The sequence below is a fragment of the Ctenocephalides felis genome, unplaced genomic scaffold (genome assembly GCF_003426905.1).
Source record: "Ctenocephalides felis isolate EL2017-DRISC unplaced genomic scaffold, ASM342690v1 CF-g0.4_SCAFFOLD_01886, whole genome shotgun sequence".
Taxonomy (NCBI): Eukaryota; Metazoa; Arthropoda; class Insecta; order Siphonaptera; family Pulicidae; genus Ctenocephalides; species Ctenocephalides felis.
This window is the reverse complement of record NW_020538040.1, coordinates 137,793,792-137,810,897: the sequence shown is the minus strand read 5'-3', so window position 1 is coordinate 137,810,897 and position 17,106 is coordinate 137,793,792. Positions and strand designations below refer to the sequence as shown.

Here is a 17,106-nt window from a genome sequence, read left to right as displayed (position 1 = left end):
ATCTTACTAGACCCTCCCCTCCACCACGTTATATTATGATTCTTTGTGACCCCCTTTAAGGTGCACATGATTAATGCACCCTCCCGCCTAAAACTATTTTCAGTCGCACTTAAAAATAAATACAATATTCACGAAAGTAAAAGTATGAAAAAAATGTTTAGAGCTGTTAAGTGCAACCTAGTGCTTGATGAAATCATGACAATTTTTCGGTTATAATAGTTAATTTTTATTAATTTTGTTCATTAATTTATTAAAATTAAGAATTTTTTTGAACTATCAATTTATTTTTTTTTAAAATCGGTCGACTTTGAGATTTAAAAAAAAAATTAACTAAAGTGTGTTGATTGTAAAATAGTATAGAACTTAATTTCATTATTGAAAAATTTTTGTGTGAAAAAATTAAAACCTAAAGGTGACATGATTTTTGCTAGTACATTTTAACAGTTCAAATGTTCCCTTATCTGCGCGTGTAAAACTTTTGAACTGATTGTGAGTAAAATGTATTTACTAGCAAAAATCGTGTCATTTTTAAGTTTCATTTTATACTCGAAAATTTTCAATAATAGGATTTTCAAAGAGATTACCATTTTGATTACAATGATTAGTCCTGAAATAATTCTGAATAAATGCGCCAACTTTTGATGAAACTCGCCATCACACTTTAAAACATTTTTTTTAAAAGGTCGCCTGATTTAAAAAAAATAAATTCATAGCTGAATAAAAAGTTTTAATTCTTGAAAACTTGGGACAATTGTGGTATATTTTTCACTTTAGTCAGAGAAATATTATTCACGGTTACGGTTGCAAAGTTTAAATGAACATAGTTAATAAAAGCTAACCACAATAATCGAAAAATAGTCATAATTTCACCAAAGCTCTAAGTTGCACTTGAAATCTCAATTTCCAAACAACGAAAGATATTTTTTTTCTAAATGTTTTTGGCACAGTTGACGTAAATACTATCAACCCCGTTTCGGCTGGGCGTCGGAAAGCAAATTTATGAAGCGAAGGTAAATGATTGAAATATACACATATGCATGCATACATGTACATATAATTTATTCATCTCATATATATATATATATATATATATATATATATATATATATATACATGCTTTATACATATATACATACATATAGATAATATTTAACCCGCCTTAAACCTGGGGGCTATCCCACTGTATGAACTGATCACGCTATGCACGTACGTATAGCGCGCACCCTTAGTTTTCTAAACTTTAATTAATTTTTGTAATTAAACCACTTCTTATAAGCCTATAATATTTAAAGGGCTCGTTTTCACTATCAACTCTATCACCATGGCGAGGTTCATTAAAATCCCAAGTAAACTTGATGTCCATGTAAAACTTGGGTTGGAAGCCACGATTTATGCTGTGCCACATACAATGTGCACTACAAAACTGATGGCACATCAGTCAAAATGTGTTCGCACTTCTTACACGAATTGAGGTTATCACAACATCGTTGTTTTAAAGATTATTCAGTTTTAATGCAATAAAAATTATGGATGTTTAAGTGCAGATATTATTCTAACAATTGTTTGTGTGTTTATGCAAATAAATATTGTTATGATATGGTACGTCACTTGACGGCCTAGTTCACTAAAGTAACATGAGCACCATCACGTCCTATTATCACGATATAATATCACGTCTAGGCAATTGGATTAGAATATTAATGATTGGAGTGTCTAAATATAGCTAATAATATACTTGTCCTTACACAACTCAATATCAAATATTTTAGTGTTTAAATTTAAAATAATACTAACTGTATTACTCAACTTGTATTCATGTATAAGAATAATGAGCTAAAAATGGAAGACACCGACCGAAAAGAATAACACTCATATGGCTAAAATGTAAACAAGAAATGGAACACAAATATTTCATGTATAATAATTACGAAGTTGGAATGCCTATATAGTTAATTAACAGTGATTACTAAATCTAATTAGTCATGTTGCATTTATGAGTAATCATATTATAGTTTCGACAATGTAAAATATTAGAAACAAATTTTGTTTACTATGAAGAAATGTACAGAATTCATAATATTTATATATCGTGTTGTGTTTTACAAAGTAGCATGATGTGTATCGATATATATATATATATATATATATATATATATATATATATATATTGTGTGTGTACACTATCACTTTGCGAGCGCAGCTCAATAACTACATATGTGATATGACAGCAAAATGAGCCCATGCGCTAAGGATTCCGTACTGACGCAAAATTACTAAAATAAAACATAGGCTGCATTTTATGATACATTACTTTTGCTCAAAATTATTGGTGGTGCACTGTCCGAAGACAGGTCGATCGTGTGACAGTTCTTGTTTATTGTTTACTTTTTATTATACTTTTCTGTTTTTTTTTCTCTTTTGACGCAAGTCCTCAATATTATCAAAATATGTTCGGCCCAGTTTCCTTTTTTTCCACAATCATTATCTGGTGAATTTTTTCCCTCTCCTTCACTTGTTACGTTATCGACCAAATTTATATTTTTCATTGTTCATCAAAAGCTAAAATAATACTAGGTCTACCGGAAGGAGCTATCTGAATCTTTGGCATCATTTTGCCACGTTTATTTATTGCATGTTTGCCTTACATTGGCCTTACATTTTTATCGTTTAATATATACATATTGACGTACGAAATAAACCATAATGAAGTTGATTCACATTAGTCTGAAGTGTGAAATGACTGTATTTCCATGACGATTGATAAAGTTCATTTACGCCACTGTATTTTATACAAATTTTAACAAGGAAACTAGTGGTGTATGGCATCATGCCTCAAGTTGAATTGCTGGAACTTCCCGTACCGTAATGAAATATTCGAGAAATTTTAAACGTTTTTAAATATATTATTACAAATACAGTAACTTTCAGTAGTATTGCTATCTTGTTATATCTGAGCAAATCAATTGTAAATTATAAATCAATTCATCTCCAGAACATTAACAATCGTCATTTCATTTTGAATTCAATTTCAAAAACAAAAATAGTTGCCTAATTCTTTTACACAAAATTGAAAATGTGCTCCCGTATAGTCACAATCTAAACGCATTTGCAAATAATTATGTGCATTACTGTGCTTAGCTTGGCGGCATTTTGAAATTTTTCAATAGTTTTTTTTTTCATAAAATTGGAAAAGTGCTCCAGTACATAAACAGTCTAAACGCACTTGCGTAAACATTTGTACCGGAGTGGCGCTTAGACTTAGAGTGGTGCTTAGCCTGGGTAATTTTTTGAATTTTTAATCCAAAATTACAAAAATATTTTATGGAAAATAAAAACAGATTTAATAATTTTTTATCCTCAAAAGCAATTGTTTTGTCAATACAAGCAGAAAGTTTTTTCATTCAATTCAATCATTCAAATCGGACGCTTATTTCACTCAAAAACTGCCATTTTTTCGCACATTTAGCTCTGTATATTCGAAATGGCGGACCTGTCTTTGCCAAAAACTAATCACCTCTTCTCCAAATCATTACAAATTGAATGTTTTTTTTTAGATCATTCAAATCCGATACTCCTTTCTCTCAAAAACCCTATTTGTATTTTCTGCACTCTTTGCCCGTATCTCCGTAACGGCTAGACCTGCCTTTGCCAAAAACTAATCAGCACATCTCCTTATCAATAGGAATCGAATGTTTTTAAAACCATTCAAATCGGTTGATCCGTGCGCCCGAAAACGTGGACGAAAAAATGCGGACATACAAACACACACACACATCCATTTTTCTGAGGTATGCCAAAATGTTCAGAAACCTTCAAAACGTCGAGAAATGTAAAAATTTCTTCATTTTCGATTTTCAGCCCATTACTATAACGGGAAATTACTAAAGGGAAGTTAAAAATGCTATTGAAGCACGTAGAAATTCATTGAAAATGTTTGCTTAAGGGGTTAGGAATACTTGGAATTTTTGAAAAATCAATTTTTGTTTTTTTTTTTGCATTTTCGTTAAGTGTAATATCTTGAAAATATTCTCTGAAAATTTCAAGTTGATCCGATGATTACTTTTTGAGTTATTGGACTCTTACCAGCGCGCTGAAGCAAGTGGAATGCTCGATACTTATACTCAAGATTATTCTCCCTTACTTCAGATGTTTTCAAAACTATTAAACCGATTTACGACAATCTCAGCAATGATAATTTACTTTAATCTATAATCGTAAAAAAATTAAGAGCTTACACCAACTAGTGTGAAAAATATGCCTAAAAACCGTGCATACTAGTTCTACTATCGTATAAATTGCTGAATGCATATGCATGATCATTATTATTGATTATGGATACCCTAGGACCTTAATTGTGGGTATAATTCCCATCGGTGTGCTGAAAAATTGGATGCTGCACGTGTGAAAGTGGCAGATCAACGAGAACACTCGGCAGGCCAGAATGCTTCGTAGGCAACAGCAAATGGAAATTTTGGAAACTTCCACAATGACTGATGAACTATTATACGGCCAAGAAATAGATGACTCGGTTTAAGTAATTCGATAATTCGTATTTCTGTGTGTAAATCCAATGTGAAACTTTAAACTTTAAACAAGTTTTTCTCAAAACTATGTTTTTTGAACTGGTGACAACTGTAACTCAAAAACCGCTTAGTAGATTTCAATGAAATTTATACAGCTTTTAGAATACATAATAAACTCGGGCCTGATCAAAGGATTTTTATTTTTTCAAAAATTTAAATTTTTTAAGATCAATTAACTGTTGATTTCTTCCGAAAAACCTAGATTTTTTTCTAATGCCGACATTTTTTTAATTTTTGCAAAAAAAAAGAAAAGCTTCGACCAGGCCTAGGATTATCTATTTAAAAAACATTTTTTTTTATTTGATTGATTTTACATGAATCTCCAAAGAGTTATGACTGTCACCGCCAGGACCGTTTTTTTTTTAAACTGGATGAACAAAAACAGCTATAACTTTGAAAATATTTTTTTTTTCTGAAATGTTAATTACTTCAAGTCACAACATTGTATAATAATATTATTACCGCATTATTATTTTTGTAAAAAAAATACTGTTTAATAACAAAAAAAAATTACTAAAAATTCTCATTTTTTCGTGCCTCTGAGTACCCCTAACTCCTTAAGATACAGTTGCTGATAGGCAAAAGATGGTACAAAAAATTTGAAACAGGTGATATCAACCTTTCTGCTGTTAGTCATGCGAGCCTTTTCGATCGACGATGATGTTTTGAAGGTAATGTGGAGCATGATCCTTTTGTGATAACATTGGAGACCGCAGAAAGAGTTAATTTAGCTCAAGAAACCATTTCAGACCATATTTAAAAAATATGTACTGGTTATTCAAGATGCGTGCTACATTAATAGGTCAGAAAATTTAGGATGATCGAGTTGTTTCTGCTTGCTCGGAACAAACTCGAGCCTTTTTCGAACCGGATGATAACTTACATACCACACCTCTGATTATCACATGGTTTCGACTTCACAAAACTTTTGGCGGGCAAAAAATCCAAAAATGGAAACGTCAAGCACTTCTTCAATTTTTCGAATCTAAAAATGAAACATTTTTCAAAAATGGTATATACAAATTACCCTCACGCTGGCAAAAGGACCATTAATAATAATGGCAATTATATTATACAATAAAGTTAAAGGCGAAAGAAAAAGAATTCTATGTTGTTTTATTCCACAAACGGACAGAACTTTCCGGTAGACCAAATACATTATTATATATAGTTTTAAATCAATATTGTTTTATAAAAAAAAATAATATCGAAAATAAGTTGTTTCTTTGCATTTATAGAGCCTCTAATAATGTTTGCATATCTTAGAAACAATGCTACTTGTCACGCTATTGGAAAGACGAATCAACAAATGTATATGTATTAGTAGTTTCGTGAAAACATCAATTGTTTCGCGATTTGTAATTAATAACATTCGTGTGATATTTGTTTATAGAACGGGAAGATCCAATTTTTCAATAATTAGAGGGCATTGACACTCATGACAAGTTTCTTTTGAATTACATATTATTCTTCGTTCCTCTCATAATTCAAAATGTGCAAATTAACATTTGATTTAATTAATTAAAAAGCTTAAAAAGATTAGTGTAATGTAATTAAAGACACACTCCATATTTTTATTTTGCTGATTCCGATTTCGAGTGAAAATAAAAACATAAGTCATTAAAAATTTTATATTCACATGAAATATTAGGTCTAATTTGGATGAAAATTTTCAACACGAAGACAAAGAATAGGTAAAATATAAAACAAGGTAAATAATTGTGTGCAATTAGAATGTTTTTGTAGAAATAATTATATAATACGAAAATAGTAAAAAGCGATAACACAGAAAAGGAACTAACAAATTTAAAATAAGTAAGTTTCGAAGTCCTCAATTTAAGAAATTCATTTTGTCAAAATTATTGTCATTGAGTGAAATTGTCAATTATTAATTTTAGTTGCAAAGTGTATGGCGCTTTTGAAATTAAATGAATGTAATTGAATTATGAAATAAAAGTTTGAAATTGAACATATAGATTTATCGTTAATATTTTCGCATAGATACAAAATTTGAACATACTTCCTCAAAAATATTTTAAAAATTATTGTGTACTATGTCTACTCATCTGAATAAAAGAATATGATCAAAACCGTATTATTTTTACCATTCTAAATTCTTAAATATGAAGTCTTGTAAACAGATCATAGTGAATAATGTTGAATCATAAAAACCTTGTATTTTTAATGACATTTTACTATATAATAACACATATTAAATTGACAGTTATACAAAATTTTGCTAAGAAAATAAAGGACATCTATGTGCTGAGTAAAATACCTGATTGTGAGTAAAATACCTTAGTAAGAAATAAGTAAAAAGTAATAAAGTAAAAAGTAAGTAAAAGAAATTTGTTATATAAGAACAGTATAAAGTATAAAAATTCGTTAGCATATCATTGGAATGATTACACCAGTAAAAACTCACTGTTATTTTACAAAATATAAGAATAAAATAAAATTTCATATATTGTCAAACTGTACATGTTCAAAGGAATTATACAGTGAAATTATACGAACAAATATTAATTATATTTGTTATATTTAAGATTATTATTATTACTATGAGCTGTTGTGATGTGACTTCTTAATCCAAATTTACTGGAGTGCAACCCAGTAGCGAACTATCCTGTTTCTAATGAGATTTTCATTAGATTTTTTATCTAATACTGATTTTCGCCAATTTATTCATTAAATAATTTTAGCTAGAGCTGAAATAATGTTCTTTTCTATTCGACGTTTGAAATACCAACTTAAGAATAAATTTACTAAATTTTGTAATACATAATGTATGAAAAATATCAATGGTAAAGTACATACTGCTATTTATTGTAGTTTAACATCATAATATTATAAAATCTATTTCTAGTGTGCGAAATCAATATTTTAAGCGTTTCAGTATTTTTTTCTTTAATACTCAATATAATTTAATCTTCTTAGTGTAATCCCATTACATGTCAAATGTAAACCATATCAACAAGTAGCGGGTTAATCTATCTCCTTAATTTTAATTCAAAGTCTTATAATTCATAGAAAATTTGTTTTATCATCAATTATCACTTATTTATGTTCTAATTACTATTAATAAAAGAGAGAAAAAAATTAAATATTATTAAATATTACCAAACAATATTTTCAAAATATGCATCATTCTAATAAGATAAATTCGAATTAAATGAGTATATGCTACATTGATACAATTTATAAACAATTTTGGTTATTCAGAATCTTAGTAACAATAGTAAACCTCATATGACCTCAAATGTCTCAAATTTATTAATGCTAAATGAACAAATTTTCTGTTAGGTGCTTAAGTTATTTTCAAATATTTACAATGTCTAGTGAATATCAAGTTTTATGATAAGATTATTATTATTATCAATCACACACATTCATTAATATTAATATTGCTGACGCACGTGCGAATTGCATTCTTATTGGATTCTAAGGCAAGCAGGATGAACATAATGGAAAAATGAAATGGGCATTTGAGCGCAAATAATAAAAAGTACAATTTCAAGATATAACTGACTAAAAAATTGCGATTGCGATTAATATAAAGTGATATAAAGATCACACGATGAATATACAGGTAACCCCCGCATAATACGGTACGTCTATAACACGGATTCGCTCTAACACCGAATTGATCGCTCTCACAAGGTTTGAGAATTGAGCAAAGCCCTAATAAAATGAAAAAAATATAGTAAAACCTATGAAAATCAAACTTTATTTAATCTAAAACTAGTTAAATCGCAGTACAACCGCAGCTCAATAAATGTGATGAAACAGTGCAAAAATAACTAATTTGATACTTATTATTCGTTCTATAGAAAAAAATTCTAAACGTATCTAAACAATTAGTCTTAAAATATTATCCTTTAAATAAAATGAGCATAAAATTTTAATAAAGATAACTTTGCATGTGGTAAATATATAAATATCTAAGCAAGTAATCGCAAATATATTGTTTTTGCAAAAAAAATACTGCACGAATCTGGAGGTACAAAAAACTGCACTGAGGATGTGTGGATACCTTGCAAAAAAATCATAATTCATATAATGTATATTTCTCCTTAAAAAAATTGATAAATATATCAATATTTATTATAAAATAATGATTTGTAGCATGTTTTTCTGAAGTATTGGAACGTAACCTCTCTTAGTATATAACACGGATTCACATAACACGCTACTTTTTTGGAACGTAACTACCGTGTTATGCGGGGGTCACCTGTAGATGTATATAATGAAATTAAAAAGACTTTTTATTAATGCAAAATGATATTGCAGTAATTCTTATCAAATTCAACATAGTTTTATTGGATTTTTTAATTAATAAACAACAAACGAATGCAATAATCTGCAGAACCATTCTTACCAATGAATCTGCCATTAGAATTTATGCCAATAATTAATTATTACTACAATATTAATTTCAACATAGCATTGTTATTGTATTTTATAATTGATATTTAATTCACAAACAATTTTATGACAGTGTTAAAACAAATATAGCACAAATAATGACAAGATATAAAATTATGCGAAATAACGAGAGAGATCAAGATCAAACCTATTTTTCTTTTTTTGGCACGATTCAGAACATGTTGATTCCAAAACATAATGCTACTAAAAGGCAACCCAGTGGTTGACCTCTTTTTTGTTTTAATCTCTACATGATAGATATTATTAAATCTTTGTTCTAATACTGATGATATATATTGCATGAATTCCCCAAAATGTATTGGTGTTTAAAATCATATTTTAATCTTACAGAAACTATTTTCAAGCGGAGCAATTTACAAATTATATAAAAAAAACTATAAGCATTTATATATTAATAAATGTACATATACATCATGCCCTAAAAATAGTAAATGAATTTGTATCAGGTGTATCAGCAATTCCAAGCATTATATGAAATATCAAGTTTAACAAAGAGATAATAAACATTGGGATCTAATCAGATTCCCACCAAGTAAAGATTATAAGCTTGATTGTAGACATTTGAATTGAAAAATTATGATTTTACCAACAAAATACAGGTAACCCGCGCATAACACGGTACTTTTATAACACGGATTCGCTCTAACACGGTTTAAGAATTGAGACCATCCCCTCATAACACGGTACTTTCGGGTTCGCATAACACGGTTTAAGAATTGAGGAAAGTTTTAATAAAATAAGAAATTTAGTAAAACATATGAAAAAGCAAACTATTTAATCTAAAATGAGTACAATCGCCAAACAATAGCTCAATAAATGTGATGAAACTAGTGCAAAAGATAACTACAGTAGAATCCGATTAGTATGACGCCGGATATATTGACAACCGCTTATTATGACGTAATTTTAAAGGCAGTTTGGTTTCCATATAAAATTTCTTAAAAAAACAGCTGTCTAGTCGGATATGTTGACCTCGCTTACATTGACATTTCGCTTATAATGACCCATTTTTGAAAAAAAATTTGGTCCAAGTATAATGACCGACATGATTTTACACCTCCGATAACATAGAGTTCATGTTTTTCATTGCACATTGTTATGGTATGGCACCACTGTGAACTACCCTTGTGTGTCAGGTCGCTACATACCTACCCACATACCACAGGTCTCTATGTTGCACGAGATTCGCGCTATGGAAACTTTGGCAACTTCCGGCATGGACGACCTCGTGCAAAAAATAAGTAGGCTCATTCTTGGTGTTCAAAATTTGGAAGCGATAACATCTGCTATAATTTACTGAATTAGTAAAGTTCTATATTTTTTACTATTTGTACCCAGTAATTAAAACTCAAACAAAAATTACAGATTTTTTACATTAAAAAATGCATTGTTATGTCATATTTTTAATTAAATTTGTCAATTTGTTAGTATGTGTCATTTTTTACCTTAATTTTTGTATTAAATTACTGAAATTAATAACATATTCGCCAAAAATTGTTTTTTTTTTTCAGTACGCTTAGTATGACGACCGCTTAATATGACGATTTTTCGCCGTCCCTTGAATGTCATACTAAGCGGATTCTACTGTAATTTGATATATATTATTAGAGCGCGTACGTTCTATCGAAAAAAATTCTAGGATCATCCGCATAATATATTTAATAATTCTTAAACAATTCTTTAAATAAAATAAGTATAAAAGTTTAATAAAGATTACTTTGCATGTGTTAAATATATAAATATCATTTTGCTAAAAGCAAGTATATTTTGCAATCGCAAATATAATTTTTTGGCAAAAATAATGCACGGATCTGGATGTAGTAAAGAAAACTGCTCAAAGGATGAGGATATCTTGCAAAAAAAAGATCATACTTGTTAATTATGACGAAAAAAATCATAATTCAAGTAATGTATATTACTTCTTAAAAAAATGAATAAATGTAACAATATTTATTATAAAATCATGATATGTAGCATGTTTTTTGAATTCTTGGAACGTAATCCCTCTTTTTGTATTAGTTCTTTGTCCCTTATAACACGGATTCGCATAACACGCTAGTTTTCTGGAACGTAACTACCGTGTTGTACTGAGGTTACCTGTATATTACAAACAAAATGTATATGCATAAAATTATACCTTTGGATGAACAACGTATATTTATAATAATGAAATTTCAATGCTCCTGGGATTATGAATGAAATATGATCATCTTATTGGATTTGGATTGGATGCTCCAAAATCTTATTGGATTTGGCGAATAAATTCAAACAATTTTACATGAAACTATGTTTCAAATTTGAACGTTGAAGACTTGATCTTAATGTACATCGTTTACTTCCTAGTAAAATATAATAAAATATACATATTTGGTGTAGTATATTACATAAAAACTATTAAAAGATAACTGTCATGAAAATAAAACACCAGTTTACAAGCCCTATGACCTCCCATCCAATTACAGCTAATTGCCTTTAACGACGACAGGGAAATTACTGGCATCATCGACCTATTAAGTTTTGGTCAAACTGAGATTTAATTTATATCGGTCTCGGGCATGGCTAAAATATTCTCTAATCCAAACATTGGAAGATCGTGTATATATGAACATAGTTAAAAATAAGCGGCTTGGAATAGAGAGTGTGTTCGAATACGTAATGGAAACTCTTTAGAAAAATGATCCAATTTAAATCATAAAAAACGAATCGACTTAAGTTTTCTGACTAAGCTCTGACAAGTTAAAATACAATTAAATACATTAAAGGGGTATTCTAAAGTAGAAATTCAAAAAAATTCAAATTTTTCTTCTTTTTTCACATTTTTTATATTTACCTATTTAGGAATAGGTGTTCGAGAGGATTTAAAAAAATATACATTTTCGAAGATACAGCTATTTTTGTTTGTTTCCTATCTTTTGCAAAACATTAAACGCGTTTTTCTCAAAACTGTTTTTTTTTTTTTCAATACAATTGCCTACGATTTCTCTAGTTCTATTGGACCAATTTACTTGAAATTTTCGGAGATTCTTCTTTATAGACATCTCTCAGCCATATACTAGTCTCATCACCAAATTATAATTTTTACTATTTAAAAAAATCTAGAAACACAAAAAAGTGATAAAAAATTAATCCTTTTTTTTTCTCAAACATTCATCATTTTGTCAAAAATATATTTTTTAACTTAATCCTAGTATATACCGTTGCGACATCATTCTAGATTGACATTTTTTTAAAATTCGGATTACTAGGAAGGTTGCATGTTAATATGCATGTCAACTTTTAGAGACCATCCACCTCACCCACTGCAATTTTTTAAAAATATTAAAAATTTTTGGTTTTAATTTTTCCTGTGCTCTTGGAACGTTGATAAAGAAATTATAAAAAGGATGTTAGTATAGAAATTTATTGCCTCTTTACGATGATATAAAAATTCATGCCCTAAACTAGAATATCCCCTTAAAATGCAAAATACATAATAGTATTGCGCAAATGAAACCATCATGCATATTAGCAATATTAAATGTTAATATGTAAAAACACACAAATTATAATTTTCAACCTACACTAATGTTTTATTGTAATTACTGTTTAATTTAATAAAAATGTATTATTTTAAAGTGTTGTGCTTTTGAGGTCATTAAAATAGCAACAACTAAACTATGCGTATATTGCGATTATTTATATGTTAGATTATTGTTAGGTGCTTGAACTTGAGATTGAAAACACTAATTAATTTAGTAGTGTTGGAATATATGAATAATATTCAATTTAAAATTTCTCAACAATTATAATCTGTGTCAGTATACATATGCACGAATGGCTTGTGATTAATTATAGCTGTAACTGGATTGAGGAAGCTTGTTGCAGATGGTGTCCAAGGGTGTCAATTGGACCAGTAATTAGATACCATAAACAATTTTTTACCAGACTTTGTTTTTGTATTACTATTTGTCACTAAAATGCTGTCAATATTGATTACCGAAAGAAATATATAGTGTGATGAAAAATATACAAGAAGTGAGCAAATTATAAGGTAGGAGAAACTAGGTACGGTTGTGCCAAGGGTACGGTAGTGACAGTCGTCATAACAGCGAATTTAGAGAAAGGGTCCAGTTGAAATTATTTACCAGCAATTATTTTTTGTCTAGATAATTTTAGCTCAGGCACAATGATTTGTTTTCAAAAGTATGTGTTGGGATTGTTGTGACAAATTTTGTGGCACGATTGTTATTTCTTGTCCTTTTCGGATGAAGATTAAACAAATAAAAAAAATTTAAGTAAACTAAGACAGAATACGAAAGAGAAAGAAAAAGAAAAAGAGAAAAAGATTTCACAAAAAATTCTTGATAACTTTATTTAAAAAATTATGTTTTGTTGCATATTGTTATATTTTATTCATAAGGTTTGTTTAAATGTTTATGGTATATTGTTTTACATATTATTGTTATTAACGACTGTAAAAGTCGTTATAAACCATTTTGGTGTTTATAGCTATTGTTGATAACCTATTTATATGCCTGTCACAACCGTCCCTGAACGCGTGGACGGTTGTGACACTCGCCCTTTTCTTGTATAATTTGATTTTTTAACTAATCCATCGTATTTAAGGACAGTATTTCAGTATTTCCACATAGACAAATGTTTAAATTACAGGTAAATTAACAAAATTTTGGCTGATTAAAAAAAGTGGCACAACCGTACCCAGTCTCCCCTATATATAAATATCAAGCATTTAATATGTTGCAAACATAACCTGCGGATGGAAAATCCTTTAAGTGAACAAACAAGACCTCGCCTACTTTGATTTGACGAGCTATCGAAATAATGTTGATTGAAATCGATCTTGAGATTTAAATAAGGAAAAACATTCAAACTGCCTAGTTTGGTTTTAGTCGGGCGACGCCTATGCAGAACACGCTGATGCCGGCAAATATGCTACTATCGAGAGGCACACCCCAGCCCTGATCCGTACCACGAGACTGCTTACACCGCCGTTACATCGGTAACATGTCATATGTGATGATTGCAAATTATCAATGACCCGGCCCACGAACACCTGACCACTGAATTTGCACAAAACAAAACTATCGGATATGACGATCATTGAACAACCATTTCGCACTTGCCTCGCGATCACGGGAATATTAATCAAATGTCAACACTACTGCCTTACATGTGTACAATCAATTATGCAACCCGACAACTGTCATATTTTCTTTAACCGGTCAACAATATTTTAACACTTTCACGATCCACCCTGTACCCGCACACAGGCCGAACAGGAGCGAAAAAAAATTTTTTGACAGCAGCAAGGATAAACGTCCGCCATGTTGTACGAAAACGTACGAAGATTTTGAAATAACTTTTGTTTCATTCGTGGAAACGGTACAAAAATTAAAATACAAAGCAGTTGCAATATATACAATTAGTAGAATAGATTATTTACCTGCTGAACACAAAAACGTTAGCTACAAATTGGTGCCAGTCCGATTCGCCCGGCCACCCGTCGCCTGCCTGTCTTCCCGCACAATCACACAACTTTCATAAGAAATATCACATTAATAATCAATAACACATATCTTTGATCTATTTATTCACTACTGGGCACTGACACAAAATTCTTATTAATGTACTTTTCAGAACTTAACTTTATCTTTTTACAATAATGGCAGCTCGACGTCGAACAGTTTGTGGTCTCCCTGCTGTGTCGTTCTTTTCTCGGTGCCAGATACACATCATATGGGGGGATATACGGGCCTTCTGCGATTGGTCGAATTTCTGTCACCGATATAAACTAACGATGGTAGAGAAGGGTGCGGTGCGCTCCGTGCACTTCGTTCTGTGAACCATGAACATTCTATGACGTATGGCACCGCCAATCGATATACATATGGATAAATCAACAATTATTTACTTACTTTTACCAAATTGACTAGGTGTCAAGAATTGAAAATCACATTAAGTCATCGCCTTCGATTATATTATATGCCGTATTGTTTTTTTAATAATTAAATAAAACAATTGAAATTGTATTTTGAATATGAGCCGGTTGATTCTGGCGGCAAATTTGAAAAACGGTCAGTAAATACACTTTCTGCATATAAGTTTTATTTATGTATTTTTTTTATTTCATATAATAAAAGAAGACAAATAAATATTACAGATTAAAAGTTTTGGTTAGCATACAATTTATTTTGTCTTCACTTTCTACATCTTTGAAATATAGATGCGATTCAAAACAAAATTTATTGTATATAATCGGTAAAAATATTTCTTGCATCATATTTTTACAAAACTACTGATTGCATTTTACATTAAATATAATTCTATTTTTACAGAGAATTACAAATCCAACACCAATCTTCTATATCAACATTTTTACAGCACTGCATTTTTATATGAAAGTTTAATATCAAATTTAACTTTCCTAAAGTCGTAACAGATATTTATATTCAAGACTTAAAATCTACTTAATATCTATTAAATATATCATTCTATTTCATTCACCACAATATATTCAAAAGATTTATCATATTCAAATAAATATTTGTATGAATTACTAAAAAAATGCTAATAAAAATAAGTTATTCATTTGCTATTAACTTAAGGTGCCTATACATATGTACATATATCTATTACAATCGAAACTGCTTTTGACATTTTTATTTACATGTTGCAAAGATCTACCTGCCGAATCTTTGCTCACATTTACTATATGCATGTAAAATATTCATAAATTGATTTAATTTAATATTATGGTGCGAGGATAATTGGTGGAACTCTGTGACTCTGATCTGCCACGGAGAAAGCCCATAAGTAGCGCACACATCGCCACAATAAATGGCTAATTCAGGATCAGGCGTGTCACTAAATGTTTATTAACTAAATCAATTGTTACTTGTGATGATGTTAGTTTTCCAGACTGCGCTAAAACTCCTAATTGTCTTGTAAGGGCTACTAAGCTACCGCGGCCATCACCCAAGGATAATAAATTTACTGTAACAGGATCAATACAGTCATTTTGATATCCATTTTTGTAAATATGGTCAGATTTAACTTTTCTTCCCCAAACTATACGGCCCTCTATGTCTTTACGTTTTTTTGATATTGCTTTATGCAGTTCAAATTCATTTTTCTTCAGTACACCTGAAATTTGACAGATTACATGAGATTACATCATTCAGAAGTATATGACAACATTAATTATTTACACAATATATGAAGTTAATAGGTTAGTTTTCTCACCATTATGATCATAAAAACTGACGAAAGAAATCCCGGCGGCTATACACCACATGATTAATTTTGACAAATCGCCATAAGAAGGCCTTTCTGTTCCTAATATCAGTACTACATGCTTTGGAATTTTCGTGAGAACTTTTATACTGCTACTTATATATTCTACTTCATTTGTAATAGAATCCTCGTGATAGGAAAGATCATAACACTTCACTTTGACAAACTCCCAGAAGAAAATTAATATCTTTATAAAGGAGTATACTATGTGGATTAGTGACCAGATAGCATAATAAAAGCCGAAAACCATTGTGGTATTTGTTTTTACTCGGTTGCAGCATAATCAAAATGGTTTTAACTTAAAATTTACCGACATTTAAAACAAGTACAGAATAGACGTCCACATAATACAAGAATACAACTCATACCAAATCACTTGAACTCAACTTTCAGCTGTAATGCCTACCAACTGTTGCATCGCACACGATTATATACAGAGGGCTTATCACTGTGCGCACCGTTCACAACTATTTTCAATGAAAGTTGTCATTTTCGAATATTACTTATCAAAATTATGTTATTTTTAATAACAAATTATAGGAAAAATATTATATGTAAATATATATATTTATGTGTGTTTATTTATAGTATTTCGAATGCTGACAGAAATATAATAAAGTTTCTCAAGCATTCATTTCTTAGCTAAATGATTAACAATATTTATATGCAGTATACGTTTATGTTTTTATTTATTATCCGAGTTAGAATTATATACACATCCTGAAATATTTATTTGCAGCCAAATATTCGAAATAAAAAGCAACTAGTGGGCATGGCATCGTGC

At 29.8% G+C, this 17,106-nt stretch overlaps 1 protein-coding gene across 1 annotated transcript; it reads right to left on the bottom strand.

Moving 5' to 3' along the window:
* Positions 1-15,625: 15,625 nt before the first annotated feature.
* Positions 15,626-16,712, bottom strand: LOC113377993 (dehydrodolichyl diphosphate synthase complex subunit nus1-like). The gene is given in 3 exon segments (XM_026618480.1): positions 15,626-15,894; positions 15,897-16,172; positions 16,272-16,712. Coding segments are annotated over 3 exon segments (762 nt in total). The 5' UTR covers positions 16,573-16,712; the 3' UTR covers positions 15,626-15,709.
* Positions 16,713-17,106: the final 394 nt, after the last annotated feature.